This window comes from Octodon degus, unplaced genomic scaffold, assembly GCF_000260255.1.
Source record: "Octodon degus isolate 3935 unplaced genomic scaffold, OctDeg1.0 scaffold00131, whole genome shotgun sequence".
In the NCBI taxonomy this organism is placed as follows: Eukaryota; Metazoa; Chordata; class Mammalia; order Rodentia; family Octodontidae; genus Octodon; species Octodon degus.
Genome location: NW_004524707.1, coordinates 2,084,381 through 2,108,335, shown reverse-complemented (window position 1 = coordinate 2,108,335; position 23,955 = coordinate 2,084,381). Strand labels below are relative to the sequence as shown.

The 23,955-nt window shown below is 47.5% G+C and overlaps 2 protein-coding genes across 2 annotated transcripts in view; both read right to left on the bottom strand.

Moving 5' to 3' along the window:
- The window catches only part of Il20 (interleukin 20), a 3,028-nt gene extending 458 nt beyond the window's left edge, over window positions 1-2,570 (bottom strand). Inside the window, exons 1-4 of the mRNA XM_004641148.1 lie at window positions 2,412-2,570; window positions 2,080-2,145; window positions 1,814-1,966; window positions 1,012-1,086 (exon numbers count right to left, since the gene is read on the bottom strand). Coding sequence (XP_004641205.1) covers window positions 1,012-1,086; window positions 1,814-1,966; window positions 2,080-2,145; window positions 2,412-2,570 — 453 coding nt within the window. The remainder of the gene's footprint in view (window positions 1-1,011; window positions 1,087-1,813; window positions 1,967-2,079; window positions 2,146-2,411) is intronic.
- A 12,107-nt stretch (window positions 2,571-14,677) lies between these two features.
- Window positions 14,678-23,955, bottom strand: part of Il19 (interleukin 19) — a 13,713-nt gene continuing 4,435 nt past the window's right edge. The window contains exons 2-6 of the mRNA XM_004641191.2: window positions 19,991-20,137; window positions 19,781-19,846; window positions 17,053-17,205; window positions 16,072-16,146; window positions 14,678-14,773 (exon numbers count right to left, since the gene is read on the bottom strand). Of these exons, the coding sequence (XP_004641248.2) occupies window positions 14,678-14,773; window positions 16,072-16,146; window positions 17,053-17,205; window positions 19,781-19,846; window positions 19,991-20,137 (537 nt within the window). The remainder of the gene's footprint in view (window positions 14,774-16,071; window positions 16,147-17,052; window positions 17,206-19,780; window positions 19,847-19,990; window positions 20,138-23,955) is intronic.

The following is a 23,955-nucleotide window of genomic DNA, read 5'->3' as shown; positions in this document are numbered from 1 at the left end:
TGTCTGGGGCTCGAGCTGAAAAAGATACATAAAAAGCACACGTTAGCAACTCATAAAGACACATTTGCCCCCAGGTTAATCCTCCTTGTATTGCTTGATCTTCTAGGTATTGTGAGTAGAGCGGTTTTGTTTTTTTTTTTTTTTTTTTTTTTTTTTTTTTTTGTAAGATCAAAGAAATGATAGAATCTCAAGATCCTGGAGAAGGGGATTTCCTCAAGTCTGTCATAGTGATCCCAGGTAGAGAAACTGAGGCCCTAGGGGGTAGCAGAATTTAGACTACAACCTACCAAACCCTCTGGACTCACAGAGATTAAATAATTAGGTTGTTTTCTTTAAGAAGGGTGTGTGTGTGTGTGTGTGTGTGTGTGTGTGTGTGTGTAGGGGTTGCCTACTGTGAATTAATATTGGTCATGCCAAGCACTGGACTGGTGACCAGGGTTTCAGGTGTGAACAAGATCCATATTCACAAGAAATTCTCAGATGAGTGAGGGTGACAGGCAGAAGCAGCAGCCACCTGAAATGCGGGGCAGTGGATAAATGATGGGGTCTGCACAGGATGGCGGAGCAGGCACCTAACTCTTCAGGGAGCAGGAGGGACCTTTCTGGGGATGATGCTGAGGCTGTCTGACAGGAGGAGACGCAGTCAGCAAGGAACAGACCCAGGCTTCCTAGCAGGTGCCAAAAGTGCTGAGGTGAGCAGCAGCACGGGGGTGGGGGGCGGGGGGTGGGGGGCGCGTGCCTTTGAAGGAGCGCCTAAGCTCGAGGGTAGGCAGAAGCTGATCGCCTGTCATTTGTGCGGCTGGAAGACACAGATGGCTCTGGAGCGGCTTGGAAGCAGTGCGGTGAGGCCGTTCCCTTTCCACCCTACAGCAGTGGGCAGAGAGCACTCTTCTGCCCCCGGAGGTTAAGCTGGGAGCCACAGGCTTTCTACAGCTCCAGCATCCATCCCACTTTCTACGATCTCGGGTCTGAAATCATTCCCACCCCAAACACTACCAAGAAGGGATATACCTGTTCAAAGTGACTCAGAATCTGCCTGTACTTCTCTGCTGCTTCTGCTCCACAATGGCACGACATGTAGACTTGCTGAAAAGGACCCAAAGATTCACAGAATTGGTTTAGAATTCCAGTCTGCTCCTTGCTGACTACATCTCCTCTTTCCTTCAACATGAGCAAGTGAAAATTCTGTTTCACCCACAATCCCATGAATGCTCAATCCTATAGAAAAATTCTTTCCAATCTTATTTAGAATCACTCAATTCATCATTAGCTGGGAGAGGAAGCCAGCTTTTCAGCCTCAGCTATGGAGCTGATCACGTCTTTTTTGAAATAGCCAGGGCTGAAGGAGTTTGTAACCACTTTCCCCTACCTGGCATGCCCAGCCCAGATCTTGTCTTGTCTATTATGAGCAATTCTGAGCCATTTGGGAGGGAGAATTACATTTCCAGACCCTATTCAACCTGTATTCTGAGATAGAGTCCAGGAGCTTGCTGATTGGCTGCCTAGTTCACTGTTAAACACCTCACCTATAGAAAAGTAAACTTCATGGATAACAGATAAGTTCTTTATGCAAAGTACTTTTTGCAAAGAGCATATGCTCTAAAGTCTTACAATCTGGTTACAACCAGAATCATGGAAAGAATAAGTCTATGAGTTCAGGTACCACTGTACCCAATCACATGACTCAACACAGACCTTAGAGCTCTGGGACTGTTTCTGCATCCATTGTTAAAAGGGCTTGGAAAGAAAGCCATTGCTAAGTCACTGAGGCTATGTGCTAACACAGACCCCGTCACCCAAGACCTTCACTCACACAGAGCTGAAGGTCCTTTTTGATAGTAAGAAAGGAATTTGCTAGACTGCTGATCTTCCGGAGTGTGTGGTGATCAGAGGTCTGGTAGTTTTTGAACACTCTGTCCAGATAGAGTCTCAGTAAATGGCGGAGGAGGCAACAGCGACCCGAAGGCTATGAAGAAGACCAGTATTACAGGGAGGAGAGGTCAGCAGAGGACAGGCCCCCGGTGATGAGATGCTATGGTTTGGTGCTTCCTCCCGGAGCCATCGGGGCTGAGCACATACCTCTGTGTCTTGCAAAGATCCAGTGCTCCTTAAGATTCTGAAGTCAGTGTTTTTATCATTGGCTTGCTAAACAGAAGAAGGAAAGGCAAACAGGGGCAGGTCAGTGGCTGCTGCCGTGGGATCTGACACCGGAACCTCGCGTTGCCTCCCCACCAGGTGGCAACCCTTTGCAAAACATTTTAAAAGTGTGAACTGCAGACGTTTCCCTGAGATTTATCAACATGCTAAGGAGTCCCCAGATGGAGATTTTGTGTAATCTCTCCAGGGCTACCTGAAATGTAAAGGAGAGACAGACAAAAAAGGGAGGAGGAGTCGATGTTCCTCTCACATACCACACGGTCCCGAATCTCAGAAAATTCTCTTTGTATCTCTTGGAGGTTTGTGACAATCACACAGCTTCCCAAATGGAGAGTCTTGAGCCCGGATGAAGGAGTCCAGAAGAGGTACAGTGCCGCAGAGAGAAGACCACAGGCAAGACTAGAGGCTTTCATCTTACTCCTAGAATCAGGAGGCCACAGGAGCTGGGAAGTCAAAGGGAAGAACATGACTTACAAATTCCCCATATCATCTTTGGAAAGCCAATCCAGCCACCGGGGACAGAGGAAAGAGCCTCGTCTGGGTCCAAACCATGCAGGCTTTTCACACAACTCACTAAGAAAACCTGCAGAAACTCCTGCAAAGAGAAAGAAGCCTTGGGACGCCTGCGCAGGGGCTGATGCAAGTTGGGATCATGGGTCCTGATCCTTTATTATGTCCCTGTCCCAGCTCTACCGTCATTGCCCAGCAGGTAAGGCCTGGATCACTGGGTACTAGAGGTGAATAGACAGAGGATGACATTTTACAAGAAATGTCAAAACTTGTTTTGGAAAATTGACGTAGATAGCCTCCCCTTCCTGAATGCCAGGGCAGCTTTCTCTGCTGCTCCCCTAAACCCACAAGGTAATGGGGAAGACAGAATCTCACAGAAGCTGTGGCTGTGCCACCAAAAACATTTGGGGGAGAATTGTCTGGATTTTATGGCCACCGCAGGGCAGATGAGCTTAACTCTGTTTGGCATTTGTCCGAGATTACAGTGGTTATTTGAAAATAATAGGTTCATTGGAGCCCCAAAGGCAAACAGAAAGTCAATGATTTCATAATAATCCCCTTGCCAAAGTAAGGCAAAACCTGATGGGCAGTAGGCTGGCTTTCTCCCCCAAGGGTCTACCTCCAGAGGGTCCTGGGCTCCACAGCACCTCCTGCAGGACAGTTGTGGCCAGGCACACCAAGGGTGAATGCAGGACCACTCTTTTTTAGGCCCTGCATCTCAGGCTAGAGGCCAGGTGAGTGATCCCAAGGACAGCAATGACAGCCTTATGTATTCTCGAGGTGAGTTCATTCTGTGAGAGGTAAGTTTAGGGTTTCTGTTGAGTTTTCAGATAAAATAGAATGAACTGGGGTTATGGGTAGGTAATGAGGCACTCAGGTGAGGTGCATGGGGGATTTAAAGAGATACTAAAGAATGTTGTCGTCGAAATAAAAAATATTTTAATGTGATATAAAAATTAATGAAAAATCCATGATAAAAAACATATCAGAATTTTAAAAACAGACCCCTCTATGCCAAGTCATGGAGCAAAAGAAAACACATGTGCCACTATACATGAGTTTTCGTGTTTTAAGTGGTTCATTTGTTCCTCGAAGTCATATGATGAAAACAACTATTGATGAATTTTCTTCCCTTAAAACGAAGAAGGTTGCTGGATGTGTTGGCTCATGCCAACATGGGAGGCTGGGGCAGGAGGATTAGTATGAACTCAAGGCCAGCCTGGGATACCTAGTGAGTTCAAGGCCAGCCTGAACCACACAGTGAGCCCCTGTCTCAAAAAGAGAAGATAAAAAGAAAGAGGCCACAAGGTAGAGATATTTGGATAACCATAAATAAAATATTTAAAATTGATGTGTAAAGCTGCTATTTTTTAGTATTTAAAATTACTTTTAATACTTTAGGGAAAACAATGTACATAAAATATAAGACATACATAAACACATATGTATTCATCACTATCACTTCATGAATATTTCCTATGTGTTAGGCAATATGCCGTCATTCTCTAGCCTTAATGACCACCTGAGACACTGGCAAATGTAGGAAAGGGAATAAATAAAAGAATTGGAGAGCGCCGTGTAATGAAACTCTGCGCCACAAGTTTCTTTCTCTGTAGGTAGTCTCAGTTTGCCCATGTCTGAGGAGAATGCCCAAGGTACAGGATTTTGAAATTGGAACGTCACAGGAACACCAAAGCCAGTTGGTCATCCTACACCTACATGACCTTGGACAAGTCAACTTGTCACTTTGCATTTCATTTTCTTAACTCCAAAATGGTGGCAATTAAACTTAACTTGCCACTTAAATGAAATAATTTATACTTTATACACCTGACACACAGTGAATGACCGTTCATTTTAAGCAGAGATGTGTTAGCTTCCTTGAATTTAGCAGATATATTGTAAATGTACCATCATGTCAACAATTCAGTCAGCATTTATCAAGCACTACTGTCCTGAGTCCTGTGCTAGGTAATAGAGCACGAAGATAAACTTGTCAATTTCTTGTCCTCTAAAAGACTTCATCCTAATAAAAAGATGCCTTTGGACTTTATTAAAACCTCAACATAGCTGAGTAGGGCTGGAGAGATCACAGTGGCATAAGCGCCTGCCTGGCAAGCACAAGGTCCTGAGTTTGATCCCCAGAACATATATAAAACTCTGAGATTTAGTATTAAATCCAGAAATTTCATAGTTAACACAATGACTGTGGCATATCATCTTGCCATTCTGGATTTCATTTTATTACTCTGTAAAACAAAAATAACAGAAAAGCTAATGCACCATTTTTTTTTTCCAGTTCTGACATTCAATGATTCTTTGCTTTTCTACCTGTTGGATCAGGACACTTTTTATAACATCTATTGGTGTCTTCCTAAAATTCCCCAGAAGAGACTTTTCATTGGCATGTACTTGGGAAATCTGGAAAATACATGTGGATATCTGATCTAAGTATTTATTTAAGGTCTTGTATGTGTTTCCACCAGTGGTACTAAGTAAATAACTTCTCATAATCACTCCTAAGTGTGATCAATTGAGAAATGTGGTCTGAACAGAGCACTTGAAATCAAGATTCTCAATAAATCTAGGCTCATATAAGATGTATTCATGCCACTCAACTCTATTAACCAAGAAAAACCCAATTGCTTTGTTTTAACCTACCTGAAATTATTCATTAATCTTGGGTTTTCATGCATAAGCCTATAACCCTTCTCATATATCAAGGTACTATAGTGCTTTAAATTTCTTTGGCTATGTCCCAAATCACATTCTATATAAATTCAATTTATTTCCTCTGTAAAGCTTTCCCTGCCTCACCTTAATCTCTTCCTCTACTTCCCTTTCCCAAGACACAGTTGACCCTTGCCTCCTCTTGCCTTTCCTTTACCTTCTATGCATTTTCTATGCTAATCACAGTCAATGATAACTTTGGTTACGTTTTTCCTAGTAGCCTATAAGCTCCTTGTTCACCTTGCTCAGTGACTTTTGGTGACTGTTGAATGAATATATTGATTTCTAATTATTTTTTCTTTGTCTATGTCCTAAAGCCCCATGATTTAACTTACAGATAACCCAGAGTTCTCTTGTGCAGCACTGCATCTTCTCTAGTAAGGTCTGGAAGAGTTGAGGAGCTTCTAAACTCAGGATTTCTCTACCAGTGTCTAGAATGCCCCTACCCAATGCTACTATCCCTCTTGAGTCATTAGAGCTGGAAGCGACTTGTAGTACATTTAGTCCAAGTCCCTTCTTTAAGTGTGGAGAGACTATAGTTCAAAGAGGTTAAGTAACTTGCCCCAGGGACACTTGGCTGGGGAGAGGCAGGCATGGAAATTGAATTCACTAAGTGTTCATTCCGAAGCATGATAGTTTTAACCCATGATGAGCCCCTTTTCTATAGTAACTAGTTCCCTTTTAAAAATGAGACAAGGAGAAAAGCTTGTCCTGCATTGCAATTCTTGTAGAAGAAATGATCTGAAAAGCAGTAGAAGGTATTAGCACCGCTGCCTGTTTGGATCTGAGAGCTGGGAGACCCAATTCCAATACTCACTTTCCCACCATCTTTCAGTATGATCTCTAGTGACTTAAACTGGTCCTTTCCCCCTCTGGGCATTTGGTGTCTCATCAAACAATGGCAACAACTGTCTAACTCGCTGAGTTGGCAGGAGGAATATTTATACAAACCTTCAAGTACGTAAGGTAATTTTTATTACTTCTTGTGTCTGATGGAGTAGATTTTAAGTGACATTCCTTCAATAAACATTAATGAGATGACTGCTATGTGCAAAACATTGCAATGAGTCCTGTGAGGACTACGAAGTGACTCCATCAGGTCTCTGGCCCCTCAATGATTAAAACCTTGTTGGGGTTGGAGAGGGAGGTTAGAGATGTGCCCGAGAACCTTCTAGAAAGTCAGTGCCACCAAGTAGACAGAAAAGGAGGGCCAGGGAGCACAAAGGACAATGGCATCAGCTAATACCGCCTTTGAGACTGCCTTTGTTGGAGCCTTGAGAAATCAGCAGAACTGAAATGGGCAGAGATGATGGAGAAGGAAAGGGAGGAGGCCAGAAGCAGGATGAAGGGCATTTGGGATGGAAATGAGCGAGGGCTGCAAAGCCCTCTGTGTCCTCGAGTGCTAACAAATGCGTTTTCTGGGCTGGAACTGAGAGTTGTATAGAGGAGCAGTCAGGAGTGAATTCAGAAATATGACAATACCAATGACCAGGAATATCATTGCAAGGACTATGGATTGGGACTAGAAGCCTAGAGACCCAAGATCTAGCTCTAGTCTTACCTTTGCACTATTGAGTGGTCTTGAGAAGTTCCCTGCCCTTCCTCAACTGTCAATAGTGATAGCATATATTTAATGACTTCTTAGATCTCTTTCAATGGGACTCCCTTGATTCTGTAAATCTCTGTTTTCCTCCTAAGTCAATAGGGAGCCACTGAAAGAATTTAGAGTTGGGAAGAGAGATGGTCAAACCTGTTGGCAGGCAGAAGGTCTTAGCACATAGCTGGTTCTTAAGCAGAACAGACTGGGAGACCACATGATCGAGAAGTCAGAAGTACTTGCATGCACACATCAAGCCAACCTGAGACAATGGAGTTTCAGAACTGTGGCTCTGCATTTAACCTGTGCAAGGGCCATTGTGAAAACAAGCTGGACAGAAGGAAGGTAAAGAGAATCCCTGCTTAACAGACCCACTTGGCATCCTAAGCAAGGCACTTGGGGGCAGGAAACAATTTTCTAGACATCAAGAAGAAAATTCAGCACTCCTTTTTCCCATAGCAAGTCCTGAGTTTGCAGTTCAGGGTTTTCCCTTCTATTCAGTCGCAGTGGCTAACATCCAACTTCCTGCCAGTTGCACCGCTGCAGAAAAATCCACTGGCCTGGGGCTCTGCTGGAAGGAGGGACTCAGCTCCCAGGGTGGGCAGGCAGGCAGGCAGGCAGGCAGAAGCCTTTGCCACTCCAGGTTCACAGCACTAGGAATTCTGCCTGTAGCCCCTACCTATAGCCTCTTCCCAAGGGCAGGATGGGTGAGGAATGAGTGAACAACTGCTTGAACGCAAGTGCTCACTTTGGGTTGCCTGTTTGCAGAGCTGCAGCAGCATGATGTCACTTCCCTTTCCTGCATTTTTCTATCGTGCCCCAGTTGACCAGCTGCACTAGCTGCCATCTTTGCTACTGAAAAATCCCCTGACACAGTGAGTCAGTTCACTCCTCTTGACACCCCCACCACCTCCCCATTGCCTGCAGAGTGAAAGCCACTGGGAAGATCTTCCTACCCTGAGCATGGATCTAGGAGCAAAAATCCCAAAAAATCTTGGATTCACAGACTCCTTACATAGAAGAATAGGGATTTACTCAGCTTTTCTCCCGATTTCACACAAGCATGGAGACCCTCCCATGAGCAGGTGCTGAGCTGGACTGACTCAAGGGGAACCAAAGAGGTAAAGACATGATCTCTTCAGATGCTCACCGGCACTCTGAGCATTGTGTGGGGACAGAACCTCTACTGCCAGCATTCTTAACCTGAGAGAAGGTAAACAGGAGGAAACTACATATTTTCTTTTCACTAACCTCCAATCAAAAGTGTTTTCTTCATCTATGAACATAGGTAACAAATGCAAACACATGCAATATGGGAGACCTTGTCCCCGGTGGGAATCAGTGTCCCACGGTGGTGGTCTGTTTCAGATGTCTCCCAGGGCCATTTACACACATCATCGGTGAGGAGAGCTTCTAGCTCACATCAACTGATAAACACCTTCAGGTACACACTAAAAACCCACTTGTCATTTCTGTATCTTGACAGCTGGGCTATAATGTTATTGATTTCTTTTCTAATTCTCTTATGCATGTAGAAACATGCTGCATAAAGTCCTTGGTTTTCATGGTATGCCATGGCACAGAGAAAGGTAAAACCCTTGCTGTAGTAGCAGGACTAAGACCCTCGGTGTGGCAGCCACACTTCCCTGGCTGTGCCACATGGTCTGAGGAGAAAGAGGTTCTCTATGGGATGAAGACAGGCAAAGTCATCGGGAGCTACTTCCCCAGAAAAAGCCAGAAGTTACATTCACCCTTAACATTTGGATGGGTGAAGGGTGGATTACTTCTAAGGGATGAGAAGGGTATGTGAGATGGTTCTCAGAGAAATTTTCTTTAAACAAAGCCCCAAAGCACTAATGACTTTGTGAGCATTGGATGTGGAGAGACTGTGGTAGGTCAGGGCTGTATATAGCAGCAAGGGAAGTTGGACAGAATTCTCAAGGCCAGAGAGAGCGAGGGAGGCTGGTTCTAAGGATGTGGGGTGAGCTACTGGGCAGAGGTTGAAGAAGGTTAGAAAGGAGCTCGGTTATAATGGGGTGCATGTGTCAGAGTGGCATAGACTCTCCACTCCTTTGGCTCTTTGCCTTTGGGAGCCTATTTGGAATTCTACGTCAACAGCATACCTATCCCAGGAGCTCAACAGACTTGCTAATTGATGTTCTTCCCTAATTTAATTCAAGGCATATTTTTCATTTCCAGGTTCTCTGCAGAGAGATTCAGTTATCTAATATCCCATAACTTTTGCATTCAACACCATTTCTAGCCCTCTGATGGTCCCAACAAGACCTCCCCCGCATCAGCAGAGGGACTCTGCCTGGCTGCTGGCACAAGAGCATCTCCTCTAGATCTGTACCTTACTCTTCTTGGCCAGCTGTGAGAATGGCTTATAGAGGTGAAGAAGAGATGTGAACCCAGCATCTCTGGGCTTCTTTCTCCCACTCGCAGACCTGCTGACCTGATACTCCCTGCCTAAGTGCCGTTGCTGCTTGCCCTGCCTTTCTTGGAGCAGAAAATAACCCATAACCTGCATGCTTGGGAGCACACAGCTCCCAGATTAGCACCAAACCTCAGAGGTCTGGTAAGGAAAGAGGCACTGAACTTCTAGAATGCAAGATCTAGAGCCACTAAGGATAGGAAAAAAAAATAGACCAATAAGGACCATGAACGTGGAACAGAACCAAAGCCAACCAGGTCAGACAGAGGGGAAAAGAAAGCCCCTGAACAGGCAGCCTGTTCTAGGGCCTGTTCATTTAAGCCTCATGATCTGTCAGGCAGAAGCTTGCAAGTTCTAGACGCTGTCCGGGGACGAGTGTTGCCCCAGTGCATGCTGTGACATGGAAGGAAGTCACTGGCCCATCCCTCAGGGGCATGTCCAAGCAGCAGGGCAGTCAGAGAAGTGGCCAGGAGTCAGCGAGCTGTGCAGATACTGCAAGCCCCTGAACAGGGACTCAGCAGAGAGCCCCAGAGCTCTGCACCTGGCCGAGACATGCAGACCTCAGCCACTGTCCCTTGCCTTGTCTCACTTGCCAGCTTAAAAATAACATGCAAGAGGAAGGCTGTCCCAAAACAACTCTGTTTTGTGGCAAATAAGACTTTTTAAAATGTCAGAGAATCAGGGAATAGTCAAAAATATCATTTTTAATGAGCTCTTATACATACCCAGCATTGCGTAAACAACATCTCACATCCTTGTGGCATTCTGTGGGGTAAACATCTCCTTCACTGTATGGATGAGGAAATGGAGGCTCAGGTTGAGTAAACTGTCCAAAGTCACAAAGAAGGTGGCGAGGCCGAGAATTCATACCAAAGCCTATCCCTTGTCCATTGGGCCTAGCTCATGGGCAGACCTGTGATGCTACAGGACAGTTGCCCTGAGCAAGTGTGACTGGGGGGACTTGCTCTAGACCATCACTGCTTCGGGGTGCCTCCAAAGCATGGACTGCCCTGAGGCCTGGGCTAAGTGTGACAAGAAAGAGGGAGGACACATCCCTCAGGAGGAACCCAGGGCCCAGCTGGGCTGAGAAGGCTGTGTGACCCATTCACAGCCAGCCTCTGCTCCTGTGCTCGTGTTGGTCCATGTTGTAGTTGGGGTCTGCAAGGAAAACAATTTAATACAGGACATAATTTATAGGATTATTTTACAATATTCACCCAAAGAGTCCAAAGCAAAAGAGTGCAGGAGTTTTATCCCCACACTAGAGACCCAAAGGATCCAGGGGAGGGTCTGAGTCCCATAGCAATATCCTGCCCAGGTCCGGCTGGAGACCTAGATCCCACCACAATGTCTCATGGGAGTCTGTAGCAAGGATCTGCACTGCAAAGGCCCAAAGGTCAGTGGTGGAAGCTAGAAAGTTGGCACCGGCAGGGGGAGGAGCTGTGCCAGCAGGCTGAGGGAGCTGCACTGGAGCGAGGAAGTGATGCTCAGTATTAAGATCAGAGCTCCCCTGAAGAAACCACAGCCTTTCTCAGCGACGGCGAAGACCCAAGCTGCTATGGGCTGTGTCCAGATGTCCCTCTGAAGCCCCGTGCAGTCATGGAGGCAGCGTCTAGAGTTTGCGATTGATTCACAGTCCAATGCTTGGATTATAGTGTGAGCACTCCACCTGCCCTGGGCTGCGTAGCTTGCATGCAGCGTAAGGGAGGGAGAGGGGCTTGCTCCTCTCTGCTGCCCGCTTCTTGCCCTTGTTGCTATGCCACTCTGCCTTGGAGCCAGCTGAACATGGACTGAAACTTCCACAAACTGTGAGCTAAACAAACCTTTTCTTCTTTAACTTTGACTGTCAGGTATTTTGTCGCAGCAATGACAGAAAAGTAACTAAGACATGAGCTTCTCTGACAATGAAAATAGCCTAGTTCGTATCAGGCAAGCCAACATAACAAGCTTCTCCAGGAAAACCAGCAGCACACCCTCCCTGGGACTCGTCCCTTCCTTCTCTTCCTCTTCCTCTCCTTTTCTCCCCTTTTCTCCTCCTCTCTCTCTTCCTCCTCCTTTTCTTTTCCCTGCGCCTTTTCTCTACCCTCCTCTTACTTCTCCTCCTACTTCTCCTTCTCCTCTTCTATTCTCATCCTCTTCCTCTTCCTCCACCTCATCCCTTGCTGTCATTCACCAGTGTGTCTCCTGCTCTCTCTGGCGTCATGAGAGTAAGACACACCAGTTCTGAGCAGAACGCCCTGCCATTGAATTCAAGTCTCCTCCCAACCTGGCCAGAGGTGGATCATTGCATCTCGCTAAGCTTCAGATCTTTTCATCTGTATAACAGGCTGGTTGATAATCTTTACATTCAAGGATAATCCTGAGGAGTTAAAGAGAAAACATAAATTATTACCTCAGTGCTCATGAGTGCTTTAACAAGTACACTTTGTGTCCAACGTTACAGTTTATTCTGGAACTGCACTTCTGGATTACAAGGCTGGCTTTGCTATTCTTGGGCTGTGTGGCCTTGGAAACGTTACTGAACATCTCTGTGTCCGGTTTCCTCATTAGGGCTTAATTATCTGTACTACCAGTATTCAATACAGTGACTTTTTTCATTTTATTTCATGCTTAGAGCTTGTATAGATTATTGTGAACATAAATAAAGTATTCATATTATAACATAATGCATATGTTTCTTAGACTATTCCCTGGCATATAGAAAGTACTGTGTATAAATGTTGCTATTAGTGTTGTTTTAATTCACCCAGATCATTTATTCAAGACAGTTGAATTTAACACCTTGCCAAGCAGGGGAAAAAAGCAAACTGTTCATACTCATTGAGCTCACACTCAAGAAGAGAAGCAGATAAAAATAAAACAAGAAGGGCATGTGCTGTGTGCTGAGGGATCCTGTGCTGAACCCTTTGGAGTAAAGGCCTGCAGGACAAGGAGTGCCCACTACACACATGTCTGATGAAAGCTCAGTGCAAGGCAGTCTTAAAAGATCAGAGATGCTCTAACTGCCATGGCCCAGCTGCTCAGCATGGACATCCCTCTAAGGTCACCTTGGAAAGATTCCCCCTCATGACAGCCCATCAGTTCCATGGAAGCATAACTTGTGTTTTCTAAATCCCATCTCAGTTCACAGGTGTGCATGTGCAGAGCGCCAAGGTCCCAATGCGACCATGGGCATGCCTGGTGTGCTTGAGGAGCACCAAGGAGGCCAGGACAGCTGGCTCAGAGGTGTAGGGGACACCACCAGAGGACCCAAGTTGGGGAGGGTGCGGTGTGCAGTTGTTAGGGATTTCTAAGCGAGCATAATGATGCTCGCTCTTTTCTTGTAGGTAATACATGAGGTCATCGCAGACAACTAAGGACCAAAGAGACATGGTGACTTGCATGGAGGCAAGAGCAGCCCTCACACCAGAATGTGGCTCCTGGGCTAGCCACCTTCCACGTGGCCACACTTCCCACCCTCATCTCACTTTATGGTCACGGTGGCATTAGACATTAAATACTTTGTTTGGTCACTTAGGACCAGACCCAGGTCTGCTTGACTTCAGAGGTCTTGGTCTCTCCACTAAGGCATGCTCTGTGAACTCTCTCAGCCAGAGATAAAGGGTGTTAGCTGGCCAGCGACAGTGTAGCTAGTGACCCAGGATAATGCCTATGAAGTATGAATCTCTCCATTTGGCCATGGCAGATGCCCCGTAGATGTCAGCTGTTGAAGACTGTTGAGACAGGTGTCTGTGCTCTGAATCACTGATGTGATGTCCATCTAGAGGCTGGTACCCATGTGACCTCCTACTGTAGCCTAGGTCCCATCGCCTCTGCCAGGGTGGGCTTACTTGTTTAGGTCTGTCACCATGACAACCATCCCTGATTAAAACACATGTTATCTTCAGTCCAGCACATACACTACTGGAGAACAGGGGCCAGGAAAGGTGGGAAATAGGAAGAAAAAGATGGCAGACAGGCAAATAAAGAAGATTGGAGAGACATGAAGGAAAGACAGAGGCAAAGAGAAGGGGGAGGAATCAAGAGAAGGCTGTGGTCGGAGGCGCTGTGGCCCGCTTCTTGTGATTCTGTGGAGGGGTGTGCACTAAGTGGAGAATGGGTCACTTGATGCCGTGGTTGAAATTTGGCTTGAACGTGCCCCCCCAGGGGTTCACATGTTGGAGGCCTGGTCCCAGTGTGGCAGCGTGAGAGATGAAGGAATCTTAAGAGGTAAGGCCTAACGACAGTGCGCATCATGGAGAGAGCAACCCTCAAAATGAATTATGGTGACTCTCCGGGGACCCTGATTTCTTCTCAAGAACCAGGCCTGTTGTGATAGCGCCTAACTCACTCTCTGGCTTCCTGTTTTGAGGTGTGACACGTCCCCAGCACACATCTCCTCCACTGTGAGACCATCAGCAGCACGGCCCTCCCAGGGCCAAGCCAGGGTCGCCTCTAGGCCCTTGAATCTCTGCACTGTGAGCTAAATAATTCTCTGCCCTTCATAAACCAGCTTCTGCTACTGAGTTACAGCAGGCGAAATGGAGTCATATGCCATTTGGAATCTTTTTCTGTGCTAGCTTGTTTTGAGCCCTGAATATATTCTTCTTCCCTTCTAGGTCCATCTATTTATGTTCTTCAAGATCCCTTTTATTTTTACTTTTTATTTACTTTTTTTTTTTTTTTTTTTTGTGGTACCAGGGATTGAACCCAGGACCCTGTGCTTGCCAGGCAAGCACTTATTCTACTGAGCTATCTCCCTGGCCCAGATCCCTTTTATTTTTAACAGTGTCTACTTACAATTCCTTGTCTCACTGTCCCTGAGTCAGAAGACATTTGCACTCACAGGTGAAGCAGAGTTTATTAGAAATGTCAGGCAGTACAACATGTACTACAGGAGACTACGCAGCTCACACCCCGCGTGGGAGAAGCAACTTTGCAATAAGTTAGTGGGGAGCCAACCTCTCCTTCCAGGATGGCCCTGGGGCCTTTCAAAAGTCCTATTTCATCATAAATAACACTATAAACAAACTATTTTGGGGTGGGGTCAGAGAGCCAGAGACCACCCAGGGAAACTCGAGCTGCAGAGTGAGACCTGCTCAGTCTCAGGTTTACCCCTGCAATGCCCCAGTTCTAGAGGAAGGACGGAGGTTGCTTAGACAACACCCCCCATTTCAGGTGGACATGGGTGACTTTCCCATCTCACTCCCCTTCAGAGTCAGCTCTCTCCTCAGGAAACATGAAGCCTTCACCCTGATAGGCTCTTGCTATCAGGCAGGGGAAGTCTTCTGATGATTCTTGGCAATCCAAGCGAGAAAGACATCGAGTTCTCCCAGGGACTTAGTAGCGGCAGAAGGGACCTCCAGCTGAAACCAATGACGTCAGTGCTAGCAGTGAGCACCTGCATGGACGGACCACTCCACAGATCACCACACCCCCAGAATTTCCCTTTTACTCCTCAAATATATTCACATAGCATACAGTTTTTAAATTATTTCCTAATATGCAACCAAACCATTTTTTCCATATACAATCAATTAAATCATCAGCTCCTTATAAACAAAATAAACAATTCTTCACTTTTTCTCCTCTTGTTTTTTACACAGGAACTATTTGCCTATTGACCAGTTTTTTCTGCTTATTTTCTTGTCTCATCAACCAGCTTGAGCACGTCTGTTCTCCCAGAAAGTCTCAGTGGCTTCAGCAGGCAGGGACAGCCTGCCTTCCCCCTGTGGCATGGAGAGGCGCTATAGTCCCCAAGTGTCCTGCCCAACCTTGCACAGCCAGTTAATGCAAGAGCCAGAGCCACAGCACGATGCCTGGCTCATCCCACCACCCTCCAGACCAGAAGGAGGCACTCAGAGCTGCAGGGCGTGCATCACAGCAAGGCAAAGCTAGGTCCTCAGCTGCAGCAGCCACTCAAGTTACTTAACCTGCTCATCCCTAGGTCCCCTAACTTAGCCAGTGTAGATAATACTTGTAGCATTGGGATGAAGGATTGGTGGCTCATATCTGTAGTGGAATTGGAACAATTCCTTGCTAACAGGAAGAACTACTGGACTCTCCACTTTTTCTAACTTTCTCCAAAGGGCTTCTCTCCCAAGAAGAGAGCTCTGAACAGACCCTGGCTCTTTGCTCCTCCATGCATTGGCATCGTTAGGAGTGCGGTCAAACTTTAGGGCTCCCCACAGAGCTGCCCCTGCAGAAGCTGCTCCTGAGGGAGATCTTGCAGCGGTGCACACAAGAGGGACCCTCCTGTGTTAGCATCTGTGTGTGGACACGTATTCGATGGCCTCATCAGCACACGGTCCTGGGGTGGGCGCTGGCCACAAGGACACCTCACGCGCGATGGGTTTGTGTGTGGCAGCTCAGCACGCACTGCGGACCTTGCTTTTTCTGTATCTTCCCTGTCTTTGGCACTATGTGCTTTCTCAGATTAAACACGGGTCAGCCCTGGTGCGTGCCAGGACAGGGAAGCAGTAGCCAGATTGCAGAGGATGGGACAAGGGAGCAGCTGAGTGCAAGCAATGCGGCATGCTGGCCTGCAGTGCACACTCACTGCTGCAGAGCATGGCTGCGAGCAGAGAGGAGGCTGGAAGACCGGCTCTCTCTGCGCACTTGGCCCTCTCGTTTCCCCTCTTCCCACACTCTACACAGACTTTACCTGATCGTAGTTGTCATAGACCATTCTGGTTGCATTGGTGGCTTCCTCACTGCAGGGACACCGTCTCTGCACCTGCTATGATGCATAGAGACAGAACCTTCATCAGAGAACCGTCCTGCCTCGGCCTGCTCTGGCTGCCACCGCCCTGCATGAGAAGTGACATTTCTGCTCTGTCCACAGTGAGTCAGGCGAGTAAGCTCAGGCAGTAGCAGCCAGGGGCCAAGAAGTCTGTTCATGGTGTCAGCCAGGCCATGGCCTTTGCTCCTCGTGGATCTACTGTCCCCAGATGGCCAGCACCAAGAAAGCGGTCCAGGTCTGCCCTGTGACACTCTGAGTGCAGCACCGCACGAGATGGGCGCTCTACAAACACTTCCGTCATTTAAGTGGTTCGGTATATCTCCTTGATTCCCTGAGGCAGTGCTACAAGCAGGGCAGGAATCGCTACCCCTCTAACAACTTCAGAAACGGAGACACAGACAGGTGCAGCTACCACAACATTACACGGGAAATCACTAGCGAGGACAGGGCTAACACTCAGCTGCACGCCTGGTCCCAGTTGGTTAATGCCATTTTTGTTTCTGATGTTAGATTTTTAACAGAAGAAAATGAACTCACAGCTGACCCTTAGGAATAGACTAACTATCCAGGAGCTACCCAGATCAAGGAACTACCCAGATATTATCTGGTATGGAACCCCAAAGGGCCAGGGGCAAAAAGGACTGAGGGTATGCTCTTGGTAGGCCTGCAGTCCCTGGTCACCCTGGGGAGATGGTGAGAAGCCCTCAGCTCAGGCTTTAGTGGAAGGCGCCACTCTCCTGGAAAGGAGTAACCACAGGGAAAGCCATCTGTGGTCTCCCCAGTGGGCAAGAGGGCAGGGGACATCATTTGACTTCACAACCCCCATTCCAAGGTTCCTGGGAGCCAGCACATCTGGAACCAGGAGCAGACACTGGGAGTCGCCACGCGCACATGTGAACTCACACACTGCTGCAGGGCTTTCTGCATGTAGAGGAAAGAGTTGGCAACGCTGCTGATCGTCCTCAAGGCCTGGGGCTTCAGCTCCTGATGGTCCTTGAAAACCCTGTCCATGTAGAACTCCAGGAGGCTCTTGGTCACACAGCACACATCCACGGGCTGCAAAGCAGAGAAGTCCCAGAGGTCCTCTTCTTGGATTTCCCCACAGCCCAGAGCAGACTGCTTGAGGAAGGGCAGCAAGAAGCAAAGGAACTAAAACCATCTGCTAACACCCATGATGGCCTCAGTGCTCATCCACTCTTCCTTCTCGTGGCAAAGCTACTTAGAAAGAAGGTGAGGAGGGCAGACTGCAGCCTAGTCCCCTAGCGACTGGTCAGGAGGTTTATTACCGAAGGCCGGGGCCCAGAATCCAGGTGTGAACTGACGTCTTCTTGACAGTACCCCCTCATGTCAGCATCAAATTCTGTGGCTCCTTCCAGGGCTCAAGCAGCTCCCTCGTAAGAGGCCAGATGGCCGACGAGGGGCTTTCTTCGAAGTGTTTCGTACACTATGGAGGCTGAAGCTGGTCTCTCTAATGTCTTCATCCATCCACATTCCTGGCTATCGCCTGACAGGCACTACATGGGGTGCGACACTGTTCATCCTGGCCACCCCACCTGCATCCTGACGCTGAGCCTTCTTCAATTTTCATTTGGATGTAGGGCTGAGGTTTGCAAGAATGGGGCCTATAAACACTGGTGCATCTGGCTAAATCCAAAGCCTTCAGAATGCAGATCTCTCTGAGAAAGAGCTCCTAAATCCCCACAGTACAGCCCAGAGACAGCTCCCTTCTCGGGCTTGTAAACTCTGGCTACCCAATGAATGACCCCATAAAGTTACAGCTCAGAGCAGGTAGAGTGGTTCATAGCTGACAGTGCATCCTTTTTTTTTTTTTTTTTTTTTTTTGGTAAGGATCTACAGTGTCTAAAGGGTCTCACTACGTAGATTGAACTCATGTGATCTGACTGTGTTTAGCCTCCCAGAGAGCTGGGATTACAGGTGCACACCACCACGCCCAGTCTCAATTGCAGTCTCAGTGTGCCCAGGGGGTAGGGCAGGCACAGCAGGCTGGGGATCAATCCCGGGCCCCTGCATCTGCCTAAGCAGAGCCCATCCTTTTCAACACTAAAGGAGCAAAATTCCTTTGCGCCAAGGGCAGCTTTCCCTGGATGGCAACAATTTAACGTATCATAGAAAACCTCTTCCTTTACTTACTGGTCCTCTTCAACCAGAGGGGCAACAAGTTACACATCTCCTTGTTATTAAAGATTGTGACTCTGGGAGAAGAAATTTGATCAAAAAAGAAAGGAGAAAGGGAGAGAGAAGAGAAGGAAAGGGGAAGGGAGAGGAGGGGGAGTGGGAGGTGAAGAGATGGGGAGAGGGAAGGGGAGGAGAGAGGAGAGGAAGAGGAGGAGGAGGGGAGGGGAGGGTACAGCTCTTTTGATTCCTTGGAAACGCTCTTCTAGTGACACATGTCCACAAACGCCAGGCATCTCCTGAGACCATGGGTGTACACATAGCACAGGACAAGGGTGGTACCCAGGAGCCAGAGAGGAACACACTGTGTCTTCATGTCCTATAGGAAGGATGGAGGTCAGTGGCCCAGCCTACAGTGGACGCGAGAAGAGAAGAGAGGGGAGGAGAGGGGAGGAGAGGAGAGGAGAGGAGAGGAGAGGAGAGGAGAGGAGAGAAGGAATGGGGTGAAGGTGGCGGGACTCTTCCCAACTCATTCCTTATTCCACAGAACACTGACCTTGAAAGGAGAAAGAATCTGGAACTGAAGGGGCATGTCTGGGGACTATTCCTGGAGTGGCCACCCACTCATCATTCTCCCTCCTTAAATCTCAATTTCCTTGTAGTAATACTTTAGATTCTGTCATACAAACCCCTGGAAACAACACTGGATCTTTCTGCAATGCTTCCCAGGACTGAAAGAGCTCACGTCAAGCACACCTCAGGCCCCTCTTGTCAGAGAGTGACACACTGGCAAGCATGAGCTGGTAGCACCCTCTGGCACCTCCTGTCTGAACCGTGAGCCTCACCATCTCCCAAGCTCTCTTGCCTCTCCTGGTCACTGGAAAGCCCGTCACTGTGCTATCTCTCCAACACTTTTAGGTATCTTTTGTCTGGAAAACCCTCCATGATTCTACTTAACCTGTCTTCTACGAACCTTTGTAAAATGACTGCAAGACAGTGGTACAGCTCACCTGCCACAGGCCCCCCACATGTCCTGCACATCGCAAGCTTGGGCACCTCTCCATCCCCACCACACGTCTCCGCCTTCACGGATCTCACACCCACCCTCCCACGTCCTCCACATTACTTCCTCTCTTCATGCAGTAATCTGCAAACTCTTTTGCTGTTCAGTTGTTCCTTGTTTTTTCACTTCTCTCCTGAAGACCTTCAAAATTGTCCCAAGTCAAAGAACCCCAGGCCCCTCAGAGTACTGGTCACTCCTCTCACCCTCTGGGGAAGTGGCCTGTTGTTTAACACCTGCCACCAGAGTTGCAATCTCTGGAGCACTGCTGCACCCCAACGTCTCAGGTGATAAGTGGGAAGCCCAGAGAGCTCAGCACACAAGGCAATGAGAAAAGAGAATTGGGCAGGGTATAGATTTCTTTCTCAGCCAGGATCATTTTATCATAGAAACAAACAAACAAACAAATACACAAAAATAGCTAACACAGACCAGTACCTTAATGCTCCGCAGGGTCTCCGCTGTGGACAGGATGGTGATGTTTGGGAAGGTGTCCTTGGCTTGCTGTGGAGGTGCACAGGACAGGAATAGCAGTGAGTACCTCATGCTCTCACATGACACAAACGCTCTGAGGGAACTGGTGTTTCAGGCTAGGGCTTGAAGAGAGGTACGTCCCTTTGCCCACACCTTCCCCCAGCTCATACTCACGATGGCTCTTTTGATTCCTTGGAAACTCTCTTCTAGGTGTCGCATGTCCACAAAAGCCAGGCATCTCCTGAGACCATGGGTGTACACACAGCACAGGACAAGGGTGGTACCCAGGAGCCAGAGAGGAACACACTGTGTCTTCATGTCCTATGGGAAGGATGGAGGTCAGTGGCCCAGCCTACAGTGGACAATGATAGAATGGGAAACACTGGTGGACAGCACAGGGACCTCATGGGCGGGCCAGGCAGCAATGGAAAGCACAACGTGCAAACCTCAGCCTGCGGAGTTTCAAGGGCACATGTCTCCTCCTCTGGCTTTCTTGAATCAGCTGAGGAAATGCCCTCCTGCACCCTTACCCCCAGAAAGCACAGCACAGTCCTCTGAGGAGCACATTTGTGTATATATCACCCCACTGTGACTCACTTTGTCAACAGGGGTGAAGAGTATTGCTTTTAATAAATGAAATAAGGACATTGGGGTTGGTAATATGCCATAGCAATTAGGCAACAGATCTGAAAAACCATAAAAGCACATTTGGTTATTTATGCCCCCAAAGTAAGCATCAGCGTTTTATTATAAAACCCCAATGTGTATCTGCTTAATATCATTTGTTTCAAGCTAACTATGGAAATGTCACCTTCTAGAAAAGTTGGGGAAAAGAGGTATAAGGCCTTGCCTAATAATTACTCAGTCACAATGAAGAGGTAGGGGAAGGCTGTCATCTCATCCTTGCCCCAGAAACCAAGCTGGGGGCTTCTTACTGGCTGCTCACTGACAGGGGACAAGAGGGATACATTTGCAATTCTGAGGCAGGGCCAGATCCTGCAGTGCCCACTCTTTTAATTTTCTCACCACCACCACCCACTTCTTCCTTTAAGGCACTTGCAATCATGCCTTTGATACACACTGAGAAAAGGACATCAAACATCAGAGCACAGCTGTAACCTTCCTCTCACTTCCCGCCTCAGGAGGACCAGCTTCACAGATAGAACTTAGGACAGGTACACCCTGGAACACCTCTGGCTCTGCACCCTGCATTTTCCATGATGCCAGTGAGCCTTTCATTTTCGGGTTTCTCATGTGGCAGTGGGGGACAGGAGCCACACGTTGCCCTTGTGGACCCCTGACATGCTCCTGGGAATGTGGACCACAACTGCACACTGGCCTATCACCACTGCCCACATCCTCCTGGGATTTCTGGTCTCCTTCACTTATAGAGCCAGGAAACAGCAAGCCCTTCTTTTGCCTTAATTCACAGCCTTCCCAGAGCACGGGCACATGTACCCTGAGAGGTCACTGCAGGGCAGACAATATGCTGAATAGCTTGGTTGCTCTATATTCAATTCTTTCTTTCCCACAAAAAGAATCAGACCTCATTTTCAGGGACATCTGAGGAGAGTCCCCAGAGCTCTGCCCCCTTGAAATGTGATTCTGGAAGCCTTGGCCAATTCAGATAATAATGGTAGGTAGCATTTCTCATATGCACAGCACATGGTGGGCTCTGTGTGAAACATTTTGCCTAATTATCCTGCTTCATAACGACCCTGAGAGGGTCTCACTTCTCTGCCTGAGCTGGACTTGAAGGGAGGCAGCAGCCCCTCAGCCCCTCTGCCTTTCACTTCTCAGTCACACATCCCAGACATTCTTGCTTGCTCCAGAGGCACAAGAACCCACTTCTGATCGAGTCCCAATGAACCCCAGGACACCTTGCATTTAAAAGGATATTTAAGCCAAGTATGGTGGTGCATGCCTGTGATCTCAGCTATTTAGGAGGCTGTGGTAGGAGGCTCACAAGTTGAAGGCTGGCCGGGAAACTTAGCAAGATTTTGTCTCTAAATAAAATTGTACTAAGGGCAGGGGATGTAGTCTAATGGAGGAGAGTTCCTGGTTCAATCTCCAGTCCCCAAAAATAAAATATTTAATACTGAAAAGGATTAAAAAAGAACAACACTATAAATTTTCCTTACCTTACCTCGCCTTACCTTACAGCTCACTCCCCATACAGTATAGCCCTGCTCACTGTAGAGGAGACCCCGTACTGGGACACCAAGATGCCAGTTGCCTTCTGCATCTCTGATGGAGAAAGGCTGGACCAGTGAGGGTCCTGAAGGAGTTGGGGGCCTCACCTCTCACCACGATGCTTCCAGCTGCTCCTGTGTCTTCTCTCTGTGCTCTTTGCCATTTGGCAAGGGCCAGTCACTTTTATGCAGGTGATAAGGAGGAAATGCTTTCAAGGTTTATAGGGTGGATCCCCCTTTGGGAGACTATTTTGCCCTCATTTTCTCGCATTTCATTTCCTTAATTATTCTTCTTTGCTTTGTATCTGACTAATTGTTATTAAGAAATGCTTCTTTCTTTTGACACACAGTTTCTCGGAAAAATAAACTCCCCATCAACATGCAAATGAAAATTTACTTTGCAATTCTGTGTCCCTACAGAAAAATCTAAGCTAGATCACTTTCCTAAGAGCTGTAGGCACTCACCTCGCCAGCAGCTAGCCTCGGGAACTCTGCCTCTGGCCCCAGCACAAGCCACCTCCAGATGTCTGATGCAACAAAGGCCAGGCACGACTGCCTGCCGTGCCTCACAGGCGCCACTTTCTTTAACTTCACAGGAAATTGCTTTTCCCTGCTACATGAGGAGACTTCTACCCCTTACCTCTTTTGCCTTTTTCTTGTCTCTTCAAGAATCCATTCATTCTTGATTAATGGAGAGAAAGAAATCAAGACTGAGAAGAGGAGCTTAACAGTAGTTAGAGTCAAGGCCAGGGACAGAATCTAAGATCCCCACTCTTGGGGTAGAAGACTCTTTATCTAAATTACTTTTTCAGACAAACTCTCCACCACAAAATTTTCTAAGGATCAGAGTTTGGAGTGATGGAAAGATGAAATATAAACAGTTTTTTCTCCAAACATGAATCCCTAGAATAAATAAAGCTTGCGCTTACTTCATGAAGCATTTCTGGAGTGGGGTGCAATTAAAGAGACCTCCACTAGAAAGAAGGGGGACCCCAGACTCTGTAAGTACAAGAGAAAGGAACTGGGGTAGCAGGGGCCAGAACCCTTGTTGACTGCCATCTTGGACTTAATGGAATAAAACATTTCAAAGAAGCTGTTGGTACAGGGTTCATAATGCAGCCCTAAGCTTAAACCCTAGCTCTCCCTCTTTGGAAAACACTGGCCAACCTCCTTAAGACCTTTTGGAGTTCTGTAACACAGGCAAAGTACTCTGGGGATCTGAATGAGCCAATGTGTCAGACCTGCACCATAAGCATCCTCCTCACATATAGTATTTATTGTTAAGTTGTGAATCAGGAAAAAAAGGTCACCTTCAGTAAGAGGTGGAGGCATCTCCCTGCTCCTTCTAGAGGGCAGCAAAGAGCAGCTCAGCATCCTGGGCATCTCCATGTCCCATCCCTGTGGCCCCAGGGGGAGCAGGTAGGCATGTGGATACTGTGTCGTCAGCAAGGCTTGAGCTCCGTGGACAAGAGCACCGCGATGTCATCCACTCTGAAGCTCACTCCGCACCCATTCCCTTGTGCTCAGCTGGTCTGACCCTATGTCAGGGCCAGATGTCATGCCAAGAAGAAGGAGGAGAAAGGGGAAGGAGAAATCATGATGGTTTTAGAGCTCTGGTGGCAGTACGCAGTGTATTAGAGGGGCTCTGCTCAGACGAAGGCAAGCGCTCCGTCTCCGTGCCCATCCACAAGTGCGATGGTACAGACCCGCCCATGGCTGCTTGCCTTGTAGGGATGCTGCAACGACCACGTGAGTAAGTGTGCACCTCCGTCATTGTGCCAGGCAAGCAATAAACAATTCAAGAAGGATAAGCTTGGTCATTAATTTTACAGCCCCCTTTTGAGCCCTTAATTTGAAATGAAAGAAAAACAGTAAGAAACTATTTCTCACCATTCTCAGACTTGCTGTCTAACACTTAATACAAAAAAATAAAATAAAATAAAATAA